Source organism: Aspergillus alliaceus, assembly GCF_009176365.1.
Source record: "Aspergillus alliaceus strain CBS 536.65 unplaced genomic scaffold BDW43scaffold_56, whole genome shotgun sequence".
NCBI classification, from domain to species: domain Eukaryota; kingdom Fungi; phylum Ascomycota; class Eurotiomycetes; order Eurotiales; family Aspergillaceae; genus Aspergillus; species Aspergillus alliaceus.
In genome coordinates, this window is record NW_022474739.1 from 36,874 (window position 1) to 53,997 (window position 17,124).

The window sequence follows — 17,124 nt, forward strand, 5'->3', positions numbered from 1 at the left end:
TGAAGGATGTGGTAAAAGGGGGAAAGGAGGTAAAATGAAACACAAGAAAGGAAGAAAGAGAAAAACACCCCTAGCTCGTAAAGGTACAGGTATGGCATGCATCGTAGTAGTATACAAGACAAGAAAACGACGCCACGGTATTATTAGGGGCATCCGTCGATTGCCGGGTCTCGAAGGAGAGACGCGGAAGACGGAAAGAGAAGAGGAAGTGAGTTGCCGATCGGTCGCCTCACTTTTGGAAAGCCGCGCGGATAATCAGCTGACTAAGGCCGTCTCACCCGCTGGCCAGCAGCAGGTGACCTCTCTTCCCTTCAACCTGCGTCAATTGAAAGCTATTCATTTACTTCCACCGCTGCTTGTCCCAATCGGAGGGTCTCGTTTCGTCGTAGATTTGTCCCCCCTGGTTGTGAACAATAACGGGAGGTTGCGTTCGGCGTGGACCAGCGTTGGACCCTATGGAACCAGAACGGCGTTAGTGACAGCTCTAGTGCCAGTTCGGGGGAACATGGATGGGACAGGGTGCAGAATGTATATATAATATGTACTATATTAATATATATATACTACATACCTCGTAGGTCTGTGATCACCACCCGGTCACCGCTACTGCCGCTGCTGGCCAGAGTAGAGTTGGACTGGTTGACTTTGTGAGGCATGTTTGTTGATGTGGAATCGTTCAGAGGAGAAAATTGACGATGTATCAAGAGAAGAAAGTTCGAGGAGAGATTCGGATGGACTTAAATAAACAATCCCAGAGGACAGAGAAAGAGAGAGAGGGAGGGAGGGAAAAGAGGTAGTATAAGTATATAAGCAAGACCAGTGGCGGAGCAAGGCAAAGTCGAGAGCCCGGGCAATCGGTAGGCAGAACAATGAAGTTCGGAGGGTAAGAAAGGGAGATAGGATGATTGATTGCTTGTCACAGATGAGTCTTTGAAGGTTAGTTGGTTGATTGATTGATTGATCCAAGTGATAGGAGCGGAAGGGGGAAGTGGTGGCCTTTTTGTAGGTTTCCCAGAAGTATGGGGAAGTATGAGGGAATCTATCCAAAAGGGAATAGAATCGATCATCATGGGAAGTTTTAGCTTCGAAATGGGACCCAAAAATCAAAAATAAAATAAAATCGAAATAGTAATAGTAATAATAATTAATAAAAATAAAAATAAAAACCCCCAAGACACAGAACAGATCCAGAAAATGAAACCAAACTAGTCAAGTGAGATCGGTCATCTTGCAGGGCTATACCAAGAGGGTGGATTACTGTGAACAGGATGGGATGGGACCACTGACTTACTACTAGATAGTATTAACTGAACGTCATTCAAAACAATCTCCCAAGAGATTCTTCCAATAATATCCCCGAATCCAAGGTTCTGGAATCATGGGATCCCCATTAAAAGAACCCTCTCAGGGTCCACCGCCTCTCTTTCTTTGCTTTCCTTTTTCTTAAACTGCCAGGGGCAGAAAAAAATAAAATAACAAATTCAATTCGAATTACATTAAATTAAATTTAGTTAAAAAAGACGAGGCGGCGAACCGGATGGCCACAACTTCCGCCTCTGATTGGTCATTCCGGCGGGATGTTCGTAGGGATCATTGGGATGATTATCTTCATCTTGGGGATCTTTCTCACTTGCTGCCTATTACCACCAACTACTACTAACTAATCTCTATCTGAGAGTCACCCAGGCAAAAGAAGGGCACCTCCAGCCACACTCCGGGTGCCTCACAACGCCGATGAGGCCGATTCAACTTGTCTCCCAATCTTTGCCCTAATGTGGCGGTGACAGGCTACTAGGGAGTAGAGCCGGGCAGCCAACTGGCCCGGGACAATCGTGACTACGCTTGGAAAAGAGAGAAGATCCATTTTCATGTCTGCCTCAGTTTCACCAACGTCGAGTTGAACGATGCGTTGTTTGTATTTTACGTCCTGAAACCGACCATCCTTCTTCCTATTGGCCAAGGGACCTCCAAGTGGTTATTTTACAGGGCGGTGTACCGCCGCATACGCCACCTAATACAGGCCAATCACCTGATTACTATTTATATGGATGTTCTGGACATTCCTCTATTATTATCAACATATCATCATTACTCGGAAGAGTAACTGGGGAACTAACTCTGAAGCATCACTCTACACCCTTTCCCCATCATTCCCATCATCCATCTTCCCTACCTACAGTACCTCCAATAAGCTGTAACTCTAAATATGGTACTCTCCAACCGGGTCTAGCGTCCCCTACTAATTGATGGGGATGGACAACACTAAGCAAACTATGGAGAGGTGGTTGCCCATGGTACGGGGCTGGAATTAACACCTCAACCTTTTTCTATCCCGTAGCTCTAAGAGTTACTAAGGTAACCCCGTCTCAGTGGAATCCATCCACTCTGTCAACCTTCCCAACCATAGAGCGTCAGGTAGCTCCCACTAGTCGGGTGCCGGTACTTACCACTACTAGCAGCACATACGTAGATACTAAACTACCTCACATACATGCATTCCTCAAACTACCAACAATGCGCAGCATATGCCACTTCATCATCAGCCAGCAAAACACGGGGTAGTTGATCCCGGCCAGACCGAAGAGGAAAACCCTCTAGAGCTAATCGAAACACGACCTAAAACCCTGGCAGTTCATTTAATCCCGTCCACAATAGCCCCGGAAGACTGGTGCCAGCTCAGGTGTGCCCCAAAACAGTCTAGACTATGGAGTACAACCAGCACAGTTTAGCCTGCTTAAGGCCAGACTTGCCACTACCTATACTTGTACAGAGTACAAATGCATCTATGATACCTATCTAACCTACCTACCTAACCAGCTAGTAGCCCACTCAACAATTGCACCGAATGGACGAAGAGAGAGAGAAAAAAAAATAACTCATAAAAAGGACATACCACACCTATCATGCGGTGTACCGTCTCCGTAAACTACCATAAGCTAGTTTACTAAGGATGTCACTAGTAAGCACCACCGAAATGGGAGAGGAAGCTGCCTCAGTCTAGTCTGATTTTGGTCGACGCGATGGATCCGATCACCTGATCGTACGTTTATTACTGTTTATAATTGTTGATTAAAACGGGGAATTTCGCCAGTAAGTATGATGAGTTTCACCCCTAGAATTGTTCTAGTATCGTTTATTCCCTCTCCTTTCTAATTATCTCTCTTTTGGGGGGTGGGGAGGGGACACCATAGATCATCGGCGGCAGAGTCATTCAATCTGTGTTAGGGGGTGGTCTGTCACTCTTGCACGACGCTCTTGACTGATATGCGTGGAGTGGTGCCAAGTGTATGGACCGTCCTGTACGTAAGTTGATACAACAGTTGATGGTCGCAATACTTGCTGTCGAAATACAGTAGTTAACGTAGTCGGCAAGCGAGCCGCACATGTAAGCGAGATGCACACCTCTGTTTTCCATAAAAAATCGCCTATTTTCAAACAACAGTATCTTGACCACTATTGGATTTATCGGTTTACAATCAGAGTATATTATTAATATCAGAATTCTTAATATATAAATTAGATTTTAGTAGGAAAGGGGTCTTAGAAAATATGAATTCTAACTATATACTATAAAAAAAATACTGTAATTTATCTTTTCCCAGTAACTAGAAATCTGAAAGGTCTCTTAGCTTAGTATATTATTATTCTAGTATATAATAAGCTATATATAAGTTTTTAAGTAGATAGAAACTAAATTGGTTGAGATACTGTTGTTTGAAAATAGACGGTTTTCTATGGAAAACAGAGGTGTGCAGCTCGCTTACATGTGCGGCTCGCTTGCCGAATACGTTACTTCACCCTGGCTTACATAATACATGACTTGTACGGCTTAGTCATGGTCTCGATTGACCACCAGTGGATGAATAGTAGATTTGGGCAGTATTCTAGGCATTAATACATTCTCATAATGGTAAAAAAGAAAAATAATGGAAAAGTACGAGATGGGAAGCTTGCAGCCCAAACGCCGTAGTGAGGCGCTCAATCAACATCGACCTTAACTCCTAAACACCCAAACCGTCACCGTACCAGATTAAGGTGCCTAGCACACCACAACAACCAATCCGTATTTCCGGACAAGTCATCATGGCCGCTGATTGCCTGCCTTCTTCATTCGCTCTTCCCACCCATTCATACTTCGTCGAATCCCCAGTGTTCTCCTTGTCGGCACGGGTGCCGCTCCCTGCAATGTTGACATAGTAGTCGTGTGATACGTGGCGGCTGGTCTCTCATCTCCTACCGGCCCTTGAGGTCTTTTAACCTCGCTCGCTGCCCACTCCCTCCGGGCTTCGTCCTTGTCGGTCATTTCCTTGCCCTCTTCACCGCCGCTCAATATCGGTTTCTCCGTATCCTTCAAAGATGTCGCTAGCCACGTGTAACGATTGGGGTCCGACGGTTCGAGAATTGGCCGGGCTGCTTGCAGGCGCTGCGCCTGAGGTCGATAAGTCGAGTAGTTCGTTGGGAGCACGTTTTGGCTGTACCCCCCCTGTTCAATGACGTTATTTCGATCGCCAGGGGGCTTGTGGCAGTGCGCCGGAGCTGATTCGCTGGATTTCGGTTGGGGTCGAGAAAAAGTCTTGCTGAAGAACCCCGATATGCTCTTCTGCGACAGACCAATGGCACTGCGTCCAGATGTTCCGGCGCCTGTGGCTTTCGGTTTGTTTTCGATCCCGGTTCCTGGTTTTTGCTCCTGCTTTGCGACTGTGTTCGTCGCAATATACTCCCGCGCCGTTGAGAACCCGAGCGACATGGTAGTGGGTACGGAGAAGTTCGACCCATTCATCGTGTACGTCGAGGAAGAAACGTACGTGGTCGTGGTTGATGTCGAAGATGCATGGCTATGCCGTGGTCTTTTAGCGTTAGGCTCCTCCTCGCCCATTGCTCTAGTCCCGTCCCATCTAAAGACTGCGTCTGCAGCCTCTCGACCGTCTACCGTCCATTGGTCATCAAGCGTGGAAGGGAGGGAGACCTGACCTTTGGACATAGCCTCGGAAGTCGGTCTCGGTCGCCGTAAGATGTCAGCAATTCCATAGACGATCTGTCCATGCAATTTAGGCCCTATTAAGCGAAATCGTGATTCTATAATCTTTTCCGGAAGGAACGATGATACGTTCGTCGTTTCACCGCTGCGAGATTGCTCAAGGGGATAGCTCAGATACAACAGCGCCTGTGCTCTAGTCATCGCCACGTAAAGCAACCGTCTCTCCTCGTCCGAGTCCTCTGCACGCGAGTGAGGAATGATACCGTTATACACAGCCGGCACGAACACCACCGGCCATTCCAGACCCTTTGCGGCATGGATAGTGGAGATCGTGACTCGCTCCTGTGATTGCTCGCCCTCTTCGCCCTCTTGCTGACGGGCCTCCGTGGAGAGCGCCACATTCGCCAGAAAGCGCGACAATGCCTCCTCTCCGGGGTGAGCCTGCTGCTGTGAGAGACCTTGGATTTCTGGAAGGCTGTCGTCCTGCTCACTGTCATCTCCATGCGCAGCAGTATCCTCCGCTTGTCCCAGAAGCTCCTCCACGTTCGCCCATTTGTTTTCCTCATTGCTACCGTACGTTGACGTAAGATATTCTCGGAAGGAAAGCTTTTTGATCACAAACTCAAGAAGTTTCTTCGGAGCTGAGCTGTCTGTACATTCGAGAAGTTTCTGTCTCAACGACTCAACCAGGCCGACGAAGGTACATAGACCATGATTGGTAGGCTTCGACAACGACTTTTCGGTCGACCTCCGACCTTGTGCTACATCCTTTATAAAATCCCAAAGAGGCTTGCTCGCTTTCTCTGCGCCACTCAACAACAATCGAATCGATTCCTCGCCGATTTTCCTCGATGGGACATTGATAATACGTAGAAGGGCATCGGTATTCCCCGGCTGGCTTATAACTCTCAGATAATCCAGAAGTAGCTTGATCTCTACTCTGTCGAAAAACCGCAAACCACCGACCATCCTATACGGCATGCCTTGTTTCCCCATTTCCGATTCAATCTGTCGTGAAAGTGCGGCTGACCTGAGTAAAATCGCAAAGTCGGAATATTTCAGCAGCTTCCCTGTCATAGCAATACACCTTTTGATTTCGAGAACGATCCATTGGGCCTCAGCCTCCGCTGTTGGTAATTTCCGCAGTACAGGCATCGTTCCTACGCAATGAGTCGGCTGCAGCCGCTTAGCCGGTCGTGAGGAATCTTGTTCGATGACATCTTGAGCCGAGCTCAGAATGGAACCTGACGACCGATAATTATCCTCCAACAGTACAACAGACGTATCGTTATACAGCTGCTGCATACGCGTCAAGTTCTTGATTTCCGCCGAGCGGAACCCGTATATACTCTGATCCGGGTCCCCAACGACGGTAATGCGTCTATTTTTAGATGCGAAAAGGTTCATCAACTCATACTGGATATGGTTTGTATCTTGAAACTCATCGACGAGGACCGACTGAACGTTTGAAACACATTCTGGGTGCCGTCGAAGCAGCTGGGCACATCGTAAAAGTAAATCATCGTAATCGAGTAGATTCGAATCGGCCAAATGCCTCTCGTACTCCCGGTAAACCTGAACAAACTCCCGATGCTCTAGAACCTTAGAGTCCTTCATCCGTTTCGCCGCCAAATCCTCCGGCGTCACACCATGCGCTTTCTGGTGAGAAATCCGCCCACGAGCCATATTAGGCTGGATACTAAGCTGTAACCGCTTGACAATCCTCTACATCAAAAGACATCTAGGTAAGCAACCAATTAACCAAACAATGACCCCGGCCCCATAGTTCAGGGTCGAGAAAAAGAAAAACACCACATACCCGAATAATAGCCAAGCTATCCCCCGAATCGGCAATCCCAAACCCCTTTCGCAACCCAATCAAATACCCATAACTCACCAAATACCGCCGACAAATCGAGTGAAACGTCCCCAGTATCAGCCTCGACTGCACTTGATCCCCAACCAATTTCGCCAACCGCTCCCGCATCTCCCGACTCGCCTTGATCGTGAACGTGCAGCATATGACATCTTGCGGCCGATATCCATAGTAGGAGAGGAGGTACGCGACGCGCGCCGTGAGGGTTTTGGTCTTTCCCGAGCCAGGCGGGGCGAGAACTTGTAGGATCGGAGACGGGGAGGATACAGCGGCTTTTTGCGCGGGATTCAGCTCATCGAGGATGGGATCCATGTGTTTTGGGGATATCTTGAGTGTTGTTGGTGGCTTCGGCTTCATTTGGGGGTCTCGGTTGTGACACGCACCTATCGCGTGGTCATGTGACTTAAGGGTACAAGGATGTATATAGATTAGGTTTATTGGGAAGATAATGATTCTTATTTCATAAAACTTTGGTTTGATTTAGGGATATCATATGATAAATTACTAGTTCTAGAAGCATAATTACTTGAGCTGCGAGACTGGACTAGTATGGGCATAGTCTGTAACACAGGCCCTAACCGGTCGATTGAGAATTATGTCACAGGGTAATCAGAGACTGACTTATGGGTGTCTAGCAATTACAGAACTAGTATGAACAAGATGATATAGTATAACGCAAAGTGATCTATTATTATGGCGGACATATGAAGAATACAGCATACACTATGGGCCACAGTGAGTACAAAGGCATAGAAGAGAGACAATAATGCAGTTGAAAACTGTACAAAATTGGCGGCACAAAGTTTTTCCTATGCACACAACGTATATAGATAACGTTGTGGTACAGAATGAAAGGCGATTTAGATTCTGAATCACTGAAGGAAGAGACATTGAAATCCGCGTATATTCTATTGCCATCTAATCAAGCTCACATCAAGGAACTATTACTTACGCTGAAGTAAATATTCACCCTGATAGATATCTTATTCACAGTTCCACACGTTTCTCCATTATACACAGGACAGCAATATCATCAGTGGAGAGGGCTCCATGGAACTGAATAGGGAAAAGGTACTAAACAGTCAGATCACACCAGTTTATGTAGCCACAGCCACCGTAAAAGGCCACAGAGAAGAGCTTAACGCTCGCTGCAGGCCTACACCTATGTAGCCAAGCAATTGGCATATACAAAGCCACGCGTGCATCTCTAATTTAAGAAGGTATGTCTCCATTCTATATCGCATTCTTAAACGTAAAGACATAGCTGACGGGATTTAGCAGGTAGCAGCTTCACACCCGGTGCTATGGGTAATTATCTCAGTTGGTCAGCGCTATTTCCGAGAATTCAACTTTGTGAATGTGACCGGGAGTCTGTCTCTACTTTCAGCGGGACGACGAAAAAGCTGTAACCCCTACAAATATCGTTTTCCTCCAAGCGGGAATCGAGGATTCAAGCACTCGAGTATTCGAGCGTGAAAGGAGCTTAGGGCAGTTCCTGCTATTAAAAGGGCTGACTGTCGAGACGTGAGGTGGTGTCTTCATTTGAGCATTGTTACTACTATAGTCATCAACTATACTAGTCTCCCAAGCAAGTCAAGGAAGAAACAAGTCAGGTTGAATAGAGGATACCTTAGCTGGAGGCGTACCTGTGCTCGGGTTGTGCTGAGATTTTTTTGTCCCACATCGAATAATATGTCCATCCTTGATCATATGATGCTCTGTGACGGGCTACTTGCTATGACCGAGAACAGTAGATGTCCCATTGCCTATAGCTTACGCCCTCCTGTCTAACTTGCCGTCGATGGAGCGTAACCACTTTGGTCTCAGTCAAAGAGATTGGGGTGAGGAGCATCAGTAAAAACGCTCTATAACTTTCCATGTGCCTCATGGGCTTGTATATGAACGGGCATATCTGATAATCACTTCCTATACTAGTTATTAAAACTTGAAACCTCGCAGGGACTGCACTACCGCTGGTTCCAGGAGGATACTACCCTCTTTATGGAACAATAAAGTGTCTAGGCACCATATTAAGCGCCATAACTATACTACGGTCCATCAGGAACAAGTTTTGCCTAGCTACATGTTGATGTTCAAATATGAGGGTGCCATCACAGTTTAGCTCACTCTGTTTACTCCCAAGATACTCACTTGTGAATATGTGTTACATCTGAAATATCTAATCGAAGGGACTTTCTGATTCTGCCGCCTGTCATATCTTATTTGATAAGATACCTACACCATGAAGCCTCCAGGTAAGGCATCTCTTTGGACAAGTTTTATAATATATTCCACTCACTTAGTAGAACTACAGACAGAACTAGGCAAGGCCTTCATTCCTTTTGTGAAGAGCGTGAACCCGTAGCTTTTTCTCTTCGACCGATCTGGTGGTTGTATGGCTTCATTTTCCTGATGTACTCGGCGTAGCTCATGCTCGAGGCCTAGGACTCTATGCGAGGGACCTCAAGAACAGTATCATATAAGCGATGTGGTGTGAGGGATTAACACCTATAAGTACAGTCTCGAGGCCGGGCTTTCAGGAAACTTCATCAAGGAATTCTAACAGCTCTATTCTCAGCTTTCTGGGTAAGCCTAGATCAGCCATGGTGTTGAACAAAACTAATAAATCGCAGCTTAACTATCACCGTACTTCAACCCTCTGTCTCTAGTCTCTGTTGATCTCATATATATGTTAGCATGCTCTCAATAGCTTCATGCACAGATTCTAATCAACACCAGCAATCATGCGTCTGTCCATTTTCATCACTTTCACCACTCTTGCCCTCAGTGTCCAGAGTGCCAACATCCAACGCGACCAACGAGCTGAAGCCCAGATCTACTCAGGCTCGGGATGCTCTGGCGCACAAAGTGAATTTGCGGTAGGCAACGGAGCATTGCGTCGCAGCAAATGGACATTCTACAAAGCAGGACACTGGTGCAAACGGTATTAGGTTCACCTGCAACGGGTACAGTGATCCAGGCTGCAAGAGCAAGGTTGGAGAAGTCTACCATTGCTTAGACAAAGCTATCACCCACATCCAGTGCTACGGAAACCCTCCGCTTTGAGCTGCCGACCATAACTGAAGGCAACAAAATATCCGTTCCGGGGGTCATCATAGGTTATCTAGGGTTGCGGGTCTCCCCCGATACATCCTCTGTTCCTCTTTTAATTCGTCGGGTTAGATAAGAAGGGAACTATATGACCTCCATTTCAGAACGAATTAGTACTATAGCGATCTCGGACCCTAGGGCATATGTCTATCAGCTCTCAGCATGTGTACCATTGCTTACTAGTATCTGATAAAACAAAAATGTATAAAAATTAAGATGTCGACCAGAAATCCACTTCCGACAACTACTATCTATCTATGTGCAATATACTTCGCACATACCTGTCTAATACAACGAACATGTTGTTCAATAAAGACGCATTAGCTTATAATAAGCATGGTGAATAGTTACACTTGGCGATGATAGGCTTTTTCTTTAGGGCGGTGGTTCTCTGAGCTCATTTCAATAAGACTTCTATCACTCCTATTGTACTGCTCTTCTTGTATCAATAGTTAAAAAAGACAAAGAAGATCATTTGCATGATGACGTGTTACTTTAATGCATTAAAAGTCTCGGTGACTACAGTGGCCTCGCGCAGGACTCAGTAACTGGAGTAGCTCAGCTCGGAACGAGGCAAAGACAGCAGTTGAATGGTTCTCATGAAATTTCCCAGAATGAGGCTTATCTAGACTCGTAGCTCCCAGAACTCAAGTAGCTCCCAGTTCTAGTCATTTGGTTAGACTAGACACCCAACTCCGTTTGGACTGGCGATCGGAGGCTAGGCTTTATTTAGTCCAAATAACTCCCTGAGAAAGAAACTTCGCTAGATTTGTTGACCATACAGGGTGCCTGCAGCTTGCTTTAGTTATTTGCGGTGTTGCTTATATATTTGAGTTGCCGATAGCGAGAGCGATTAGCCACATATGAGTGTCCTTAGTACCAGAAGTGTGGAAGGCGATCAAGATATGGTAGGTGGAGTTTATATTCTTCCACTCAGTGGATAATCACATACTTTATTTGAAGGGTTGTAAACGAGGCGCCGACTTGATAGCTATCTCGCTCATTACTCATAGATGCGCCGCAGTGCCCGTTGACGAAGGCTTTTGCGCATATGGTATTTCTGGCCTCTACGGTCCTATCCCGCGCTACGCACTCCGCCTCCTTTCCTTCGTGTTCCACAACGGAGAATGGGCCGTTGCGGTAATTCTTGGCCCGGCAATGCTTACCAGCTCCATAGCTGCCATACATGCCATCGCACTGGCCGCCTGGTGCGGCCATAATACTGTGGGTTTAGACGTGATTCCAGTCTTTGCCATCACCGAAGCCGCAGCCCTACTTCCTGTCCCCATGAAGCTATGATCGATGACAATGAGGAATATCTCGCGCCCCTCCCGGTCAGTGTTCTACATATGGGTATTTGTGACTATATGCGGAACGGTAGCATGCATGGCGACACTAAAGTCTGGACCTTACCCATGGACAGGCTCCGAGCCTTCTCAGCGTGTTTCACATTGTGAAATTTCTCTTCTAATCCGGAGGGCGCAGCCCCATAATCTTTGTCTGGGTTCAAGACTAAATGGCGCTCTATTCTATACGACTTCTCCGGATGGGTTTGCGCTCTTGGAGCTTTCTTCACCCCTATCGGCTTACTACTCAGCAGGACAGTCCCCTTAGAGAGATACAGTGCTCCATCCTACGATCTACCAGAACCCTGGCTACGCCGGCGTATTGCAAATAGGGCCATAAGCACCGATGTTTTGATAGCTATAGGGTGTATTGGTGGCACGATTAGCATTATTGTGCTCACTAAAGCATGACGTGTCCAGATCACGTCCCTGTTGGAGAAGACATTACGGCTGTTATTACAGTAGCCACTGGAATGCTTATTTCCGTGGCCCATGATCATTGTCGAACGCTGACAGTCAAACCACGATACTGGGCATAGAGCACCCAGATTATGAAGGAGACATATATTCAAAGCTTGAGAACTGCGATGGCCCTCTCGATTGAGTATTTTATTAATATGTTCAGTCCATTTTAGTTAGATTTGTTTTCGGGTTACTAGTACACTTGACATCGTTTGGGATATTTTCAGTTCACATATATAGCATCTGAAGTAGGGTTTCTGAGATATATTCTGTGAATAGCGAAAATTTACGGACCGATTCCCTCTATTATTTATTCAAATCGTACAGAAATCCAATATAAACCCTTTGCTGACTGAACAGCTATGTGGTTAGGTTATGCTTTATATCCAATAAATACCACCGCCATATTTGCACTCGGACGCACGGGCCACACTATCTTCCTCAGGCACCGATTCTCCTTTGTCGTCATTTTTTGCCTTCGATCTTCAAGTACGTATCTATCACTTGGCCCAGGATGGGCTGGTTTGGAGTGGCTACACTCATTGCGACCGCATGCTTCCTACTCTACCGTCATCCCCCTTCAAGCTGGACATCCGAGCCGCCCATCTCCCCGCCGCCGAACCCAACTTCCGAAAAGCCACCTACCACTCGCGATGAAGCGGTAGTGAAGGATAACCCTGAATCCCCTCAAGAGGACGGAGCTACAGAGGAGTCAACACCCAAAGCATCAGCATCAAGTGCACCAACACTTGAAGTACCGACGCTCCATTTAGACGGTGACAAGGCCGACGAAACTACCGAGAGATTAGCCGATACGAAGTCTGTCCAGAATGGCTCAGCGAAACCATCAGAACTGGCTGCTGCCGCAGTCAACAGTACACTCATGATGCCACCTCCACCCCAACTCCCCGCAAGAAGTTCCTCCTTAATGCCTCCTCCACCTCCTCGACTCCGCCCGACAACTTCCCAAACCCAGCAACCCCAATCCGCCTCCGCGGGACGATACCCCCCGCGCCTGAACGCAGGCAGTTCCCTCCGTCCGCCACCATCTGCAGCGGCTTCCCTACGCGTACCCCCCTCTAGCCGTCCCACAGGCAATAGCCTCGCGCCCGTCAAACTCACCGCACAGCCCTCCAGCTCCTCGAAGCGGGCGGTTCTCGAGCCGGGTTATTCCCCCCTAGACTGGGCGGCGCTGACATCCAACCCCAATAACAAGTTGCGGGGAGCCAATCTACCCCCGACTCTGGTCAAAGTGACACCGTCGATGCTAAAGACGCAGAACGGGCGTAAGGGTAACGATGCCTGGACCTCGTACCAAGGTAAGGTATACAACATCACGCCGTACGTCCCGTTCCATCCAGGCGGGAAGGGAGAACTCCTTCGGGGAGCTGGGAAAGATTCGGCGAAGTTATTCATGGAGGTTCACCCTTGGGTGAACTGGGATGCCATTCTGGGGGAGTGTCTTGTAGGGATCCTAGTTTCGGAGAACGACGCAGTGGCAGAGAACGCTCTCGATGCCATGGACTGATTTATATCTTCTATTCGGTTTTTTTTTTCCTTTCTTGGATCGCTAGACTTGAGACGACCGATTGTATTATAATAGAGGCTTCGCATGATACCCGAAGATACAGACATACATACATACAGAACAAGAATACATCGATATACAGAGAATAGAGGTCATTGTGTTTATCTACCCTCCATGAAAGTACCAAAGAGTAGCAATCAATTACGGACTAACAGTCTCTCAATCGAACAATCCACCCCTAGCCTCAAACCTAAATCTACAATTCGTCCTTCTTAACACCCTCAATACCCACCAACTCCGTCTCAAAGATTAAAGTCGCACCGCCAGGAATAGGCCCAACCCCACGAGACCCATAGCCATACTCAGGGGGAATAGTCAACGTCCGCTTCTCACCAATGCACATATCCAAAAGACCCTCGTCCCACCTACATCCCAAACACACATTAGCTGAGCCCAGAACAAAGAAAAACGTGGCAAAAAAGAGAGAAAACAAAAGACTCACCCCTTAATCACCATGCCGGATCCAACCTTGAACTTCAACGGCGAGTTGCGCTTGTAGCTAGAGTCGAATTCGGAGCCGTCGGACTGGAGAGTTCCCTTGTAGTGCATGTGGACGGTGTCGCCTTTGACGGTCTTGCGGGTGCATTCTACCTCGTGGGTCTTTTCGATGCCGAGCTCGGCGGCGTTGACGAGGGCAAGGGAGAAGAGGAGAGTGGGGAGGATTGAGAGACGCATATTGGTTTTGTATGGATCCTTTTGCGGGGGAAAGTTTGGGTGATTGAGGAGAAGTTGTTTTCCAGTTGAGTTGGAGAACTGAAAGATGGTTAAGGGAGGGTGGAGATTTGGTGAAGAGGAAACGTGGTTGGTTGGTTGGTTGGGTTTGTTTAATGCGGAGATTAGATAAAGGGCTGGGTTGGCGGGACTCCAGGCTACTACTAGTACTTCGTACTTAAGAGTAAGTATCTAGGTGCTTTGGTAGTGCTCCCATACAGCAATAGTGAGAGTTATGGATTTGGAAGTCAACCATGGGACAATCGGTATTTGTTAATGGCTGAAGGCACCCATATTGATTACAAAGTATAGTAGATGCTATGGGAATATGATGATATGAACCAAGTTGTATTTCATCTGAGACACACCATAGAAGCGATAGAGCAATGGATACAAGAATCAAGATACAAGAATCAGATGATGGGGTATATAGAACACAGCAATCAGCAATCAGCAGTCAATAAATAGCAATCGTGAAAGAAATATTCATAAATCAAGCCCATTTCCCAAGAAGGGCCATCAGCAAAGCACCTAAGCAAAGAAGGAAGAACGCGGCCAGGACGTGCTGGATAGGCGCCTTCCGCATCGAGCTACTGAACATGAACTCATGCGCCATAAGTTCCACAAGCGCCGTGTAGATGAGGATACCGGCGGAAATTGAATCGAAGACTCCGTTAACGATGAGAGTCGTGCGGCCTTCGGGAGGGTACGATTTGCGAACACCCAATCCGATGGCGATCGCAATTGGCGTCGACAGGCCGAAGGCGATGGCCAAAATATATGGGGTGAGCCGTTTCGAACGGGGCCAATCGATTGTAGCCAGGCGGGACCCCAGACCGAGACCTTCAAATGTCTGGTGGAAAACAAGGACGATGTAAAGCGTGGTAAATTCATCTCCGGATACAGCTAGGGTCAGACCGATAAAGATGGAGTGAAAGATAATGCCGAATTCCAAAATGAAGACACCGGTCAGTTGAGCCGTATACTCCTCAAGGGACGTATCATGCATCGCCAACTCAGGGTCCTGGTGTTCGCGGGAATGGCCAAGGTGATCCCGTCCTGGGATGTGCTTGTTATCCAAGGCCTCGGAGCTACTGTCTGTATGCTCCTCTTTATGATGATGATGCTCATGGGCCAAATCATGGGCATGACCTTGACCAAACCGAGCATACCGCATAACCATCATCTCGACAAAGAACAACACCACGATAGTCATGAGAATGATGCCCTCGACCCAGGAATATTCCTTGATTGGGCCGGTCAGACATTCGTTTGTTAAAGCTTCTTCTGCGGGAGCTAGCAGATGAATGAAAGCCGTAGCTATGATAACACCGGACCCAAAGTATTTGGCAACAAAGAAAGCCCAGTCTAAATACTTCGAACGTCGGAACTGTCCTGCAATCACGGGGAAGACAGCACCGAACATCGAGCCGACCATGATGACAAAGATCGAGGAGATACGTAGGCCCATGCGACCGTCGTATTCGTTGCCTGTGTCGCAGGCGGGGGCGGGCCCTTCATCCTCATGCCGGGCGAGAAGGGTGTGAAGAATATCCATGTTGTCTCACTTGTATGAACGGCTGGAATGAATTAAAGTGATTTTCAGGTGGCTTTCCACAAGCCTATGCACGATGGCACCGGCCAAGGGTATGAGGTCGGTCAATAGAATACTGGATGATAGCCCAATAGAATGCAAGGTCACGAGGAATTCGTAGATCTCAAAAACCACGTGGTGGGGGAGCCGAAACAGACGAGCCTTCGCGCAAGGGAAGGTGCAGGATACCGATGCTTGGTATTCTCGGTATCTCGAACCAATTTATGGGTTTTCGTGCCCCGCGCTCTAATGCCAAATTCTATTGTGCGGCAAAATGTCGACAGATACGATGGAGTATCCTCAAGGTCCTTAAACCCCACTCCCGGCGTGCTCTTAGTGGCTTGATAGGGATCGGATCTCGAGATGAGGACCTTGGGGTGTATGCAGTGTGGGATGTATGGGTGGACACGACTCAGACAGAACGAGCCTTCTTTTATGGTGTAGAATTTTCGTCGCTCGACGTAATGGTGACCCTCACTGACCCTCCGATATTGAAACGGTAATGGTTTCAGGAGGTACTGAAAATCGCAGAGGAAGAAGAATGACAAAGGAGGCTTTCATATTGGAAGGGGAAAATGCTGAGATTTCGAAACTTCGTCGAGTTACCGTGGACGAGGACCTTGGAGGCAAGCGGATCGTGAGGACATCGTGAGGACCTTGGGGGCACTCCAGTTTGGACACCCATCTGATTGGTGCATTGCGGTAGTATATCCACCACGTGACTTGTGTTAATCTATCTAGTTCTGGGTGTTCCTGTGGTTCACCCCAAACCTTACAGAATTGATCTTTTTTGGACTAAGCTCCAATGCCTGAAATGGTACATAGTAATATCTATTATAATGCTGTTAATTTATTAGATTTTACGATCTATACATCTAGGATATTACTCACACGATGGACTCAATGAGGGGTAGGCTACGGAAAGGGAAAGCGGTGTAGAATGACTCTGGAGGGGCTGGAAAAGACAGCCGACTTACCTATTGAATGATCTAGTCGAAATAATAGTAGCTATGTATGTATGGACCCAAGTACTGCTACAGCGCTACATATTTTTTGGTGACGCGAGCCTATGTCTACATTACCTCTTTACTATCTTCTATGACTCACACCTCTGTGCCTGATTCTCTATATGTTCTTTATACATATTTGAAAACAAGCCTGTTGGGTACTTCTGATTATGGTGTCGAAAGGTTGATTTCTTCAAGCTGCAGGAGCAGGATGCTGCTAAGTTCTACATACAAAGCGGTGAAAGGGGCGGTACAGCAAGGTAGGCAGAAAGGAACGGGAGCGACATGGAGACCAGAGGGGCATAATGGTGGAATAGGAATAGAACCGCAACAACGCAACAAAGCCCTAGAAATTACTTTATTAAACCCTGTCAGTGATTAGCGACAACACCTGCTCTGTTTGAGATCCATATCCAACACGTAGCGACAGGAGTATTGTAAATCCACTGAG

At 47.3% G+C, this 17,124-nt stretch overlaps 6 protein-coding genes across 6 annotated transcripts; 3 read left to right on the plus strand and 3 right to left on the minus strand.

Annotated features, from left to right (window-relative positions):
* Positions 1 to 340: 340 nt before the first annotated feature.
* BDW43DRAFT_315248 (uncharacterized protein) lies at positions 341 to 656 on the minus strand (the record flags this gene model as incomplete). Its single annotated transcript, XM_032048012.1, has 2 exons — positions 341 to 453; positions 572 to 656. 2 exons carry the CDS (start codon positions 654 to 656, stop codon positions 341 to 343), a joined length of 198 nt encoding a protein of 65 aa, XP_031895912.1.
* Positions 657 to 9,598: 8,942 nt separating this feature from the next.
* BDW43DRAFT_315250 (uncharacterized protein) lies at positions 9,599 to 11,264 on the plus strand (the record flags this gene model as incomplete). The annotated part of the gene is made up of 2 exons (XM_032048013.1): positions 9,599 to 9,798; positions 10,979 to 11,264. 2 exons carry the CDS (start codon positions 9,599 to 9,601, stop codon positions 11,262 to 11,264), a joined length of 486 nt encoding a protein of 161 aa, XP_031895913.1.
* Positions 11,123 to 12,019, plus strand: BDW43DRAFT_289215 (uncharacterized protein). The gene has a single exon (XM_032043371.1). The coding sequence runs from the start codon at positions 11,268 to 11,270 to the stop codon at positions 11,577 to 11,579; it is 312 nt and encodes a 103-aa protein (XP_031895914.1). The 5' UTR covers positions 11,123 to 11,267; the 3' UTR covers positions 11,580 to 12,019.
* A 230-nt stretch (positions 12,020 to 12,249) lies between these two features.
* On the plus strand, positions 12,250 to 13,414 carry BDW43DRAFT_289217 (cytochrome b5-like heme/steroid binding domain-containing protein). The gene has a single exon (XM_032043372.1). It carries the CDS (start codon positions 12,288 to 12,290, stop codon positions 13,299 to 13,301), a length of 1,014 nt encoding a protein of 337 aa, XP_031895915.1. The 5' UTR covers positions 12,250 to 12,287; the 3' UTR covers positions 13,302 to 13,414.
* fkbp3 (peptidylprolyl isomerase family protein FPR2) lies at positions 13,415 to 14,293 on the minus strand. The gene is made up of 2 exons (XM_032043373.1): positions 13,804 to 14,293; positions 13,415 to 13,726 (listed from the first exon to the last, which is right to left on the minus strand). Exons 1-2 carry the CDS (start codon positions 14,034 to 14,036, stop codon positions 13,558 to 13,560), a joined length of 402 nt encoding a protein of 133 aa, XP_031895916.1. The 5' UTR covers positions 14,037 to 14,293; the 3' UTR covers positions 13,415 to 13,557.
* Positions 14,294 to 14,352: 59 nt separating this feature from the next.
* On the minus strand, positions 14,353 to 16,309 carry zrfB (low-affinity Zn(2+) transporter ZRT2). The gene has a single exon (XM_032043374.1). It carries the CDS (start codon positions 15,628 to 15,630, stop codon positions 14,566 to 14,568), a length of 1,065 nt encoding a protein of 354 aa, XP_031895917.1. The 5' UTR covers positions 15,631 to 16,309; the 3' UTR covers positions 14,353 to 14,565.
* Between the last annotated feature and the right edge of the window lie 815 nt (positions 16,310 to 17,124).

Excerpts from the sequence above, each read along its gene's own strand:
- BDW43DRAFT_289215 (XM_032043371.1), top strand. The coding sequence starts at position 11,268 with ATGACAATGAGGAATATCTCGCGCCCCTCCCGGTCAGTGTTCTACATA.
- BDW43DRAFT_289217 (XM_032043372.1), top strand. The coding sequence starts at position 12,288 with ATGGGCTGGTTTGGAGTGGCTACACTCATTGCGACCGCATGCTTCCTA.
- fkbp3 (XM_032043373.1), bottom strand. The coding sequence starts at position 14,036 with ATGCGTCTCTCAATCCTCCCCACTCTCCTCTTCTCCCTTGCCCTCGTC. Across the intron at positions 13,727-13,803 it reads TCCGGCATGGTGATTAAGGG|GTGGGACGAGGGTCTTTTGG; the intron begins GTGAGTCTTTTG and ends TTTGGGATGTAG.
- zrfB (XM_032043374.1), bottom strand. The coding sequence starts at position 15,630 with ATGGATATTCTTCACACCCTTCTCGCCCGGCATGAGGATGAAGGGCCC.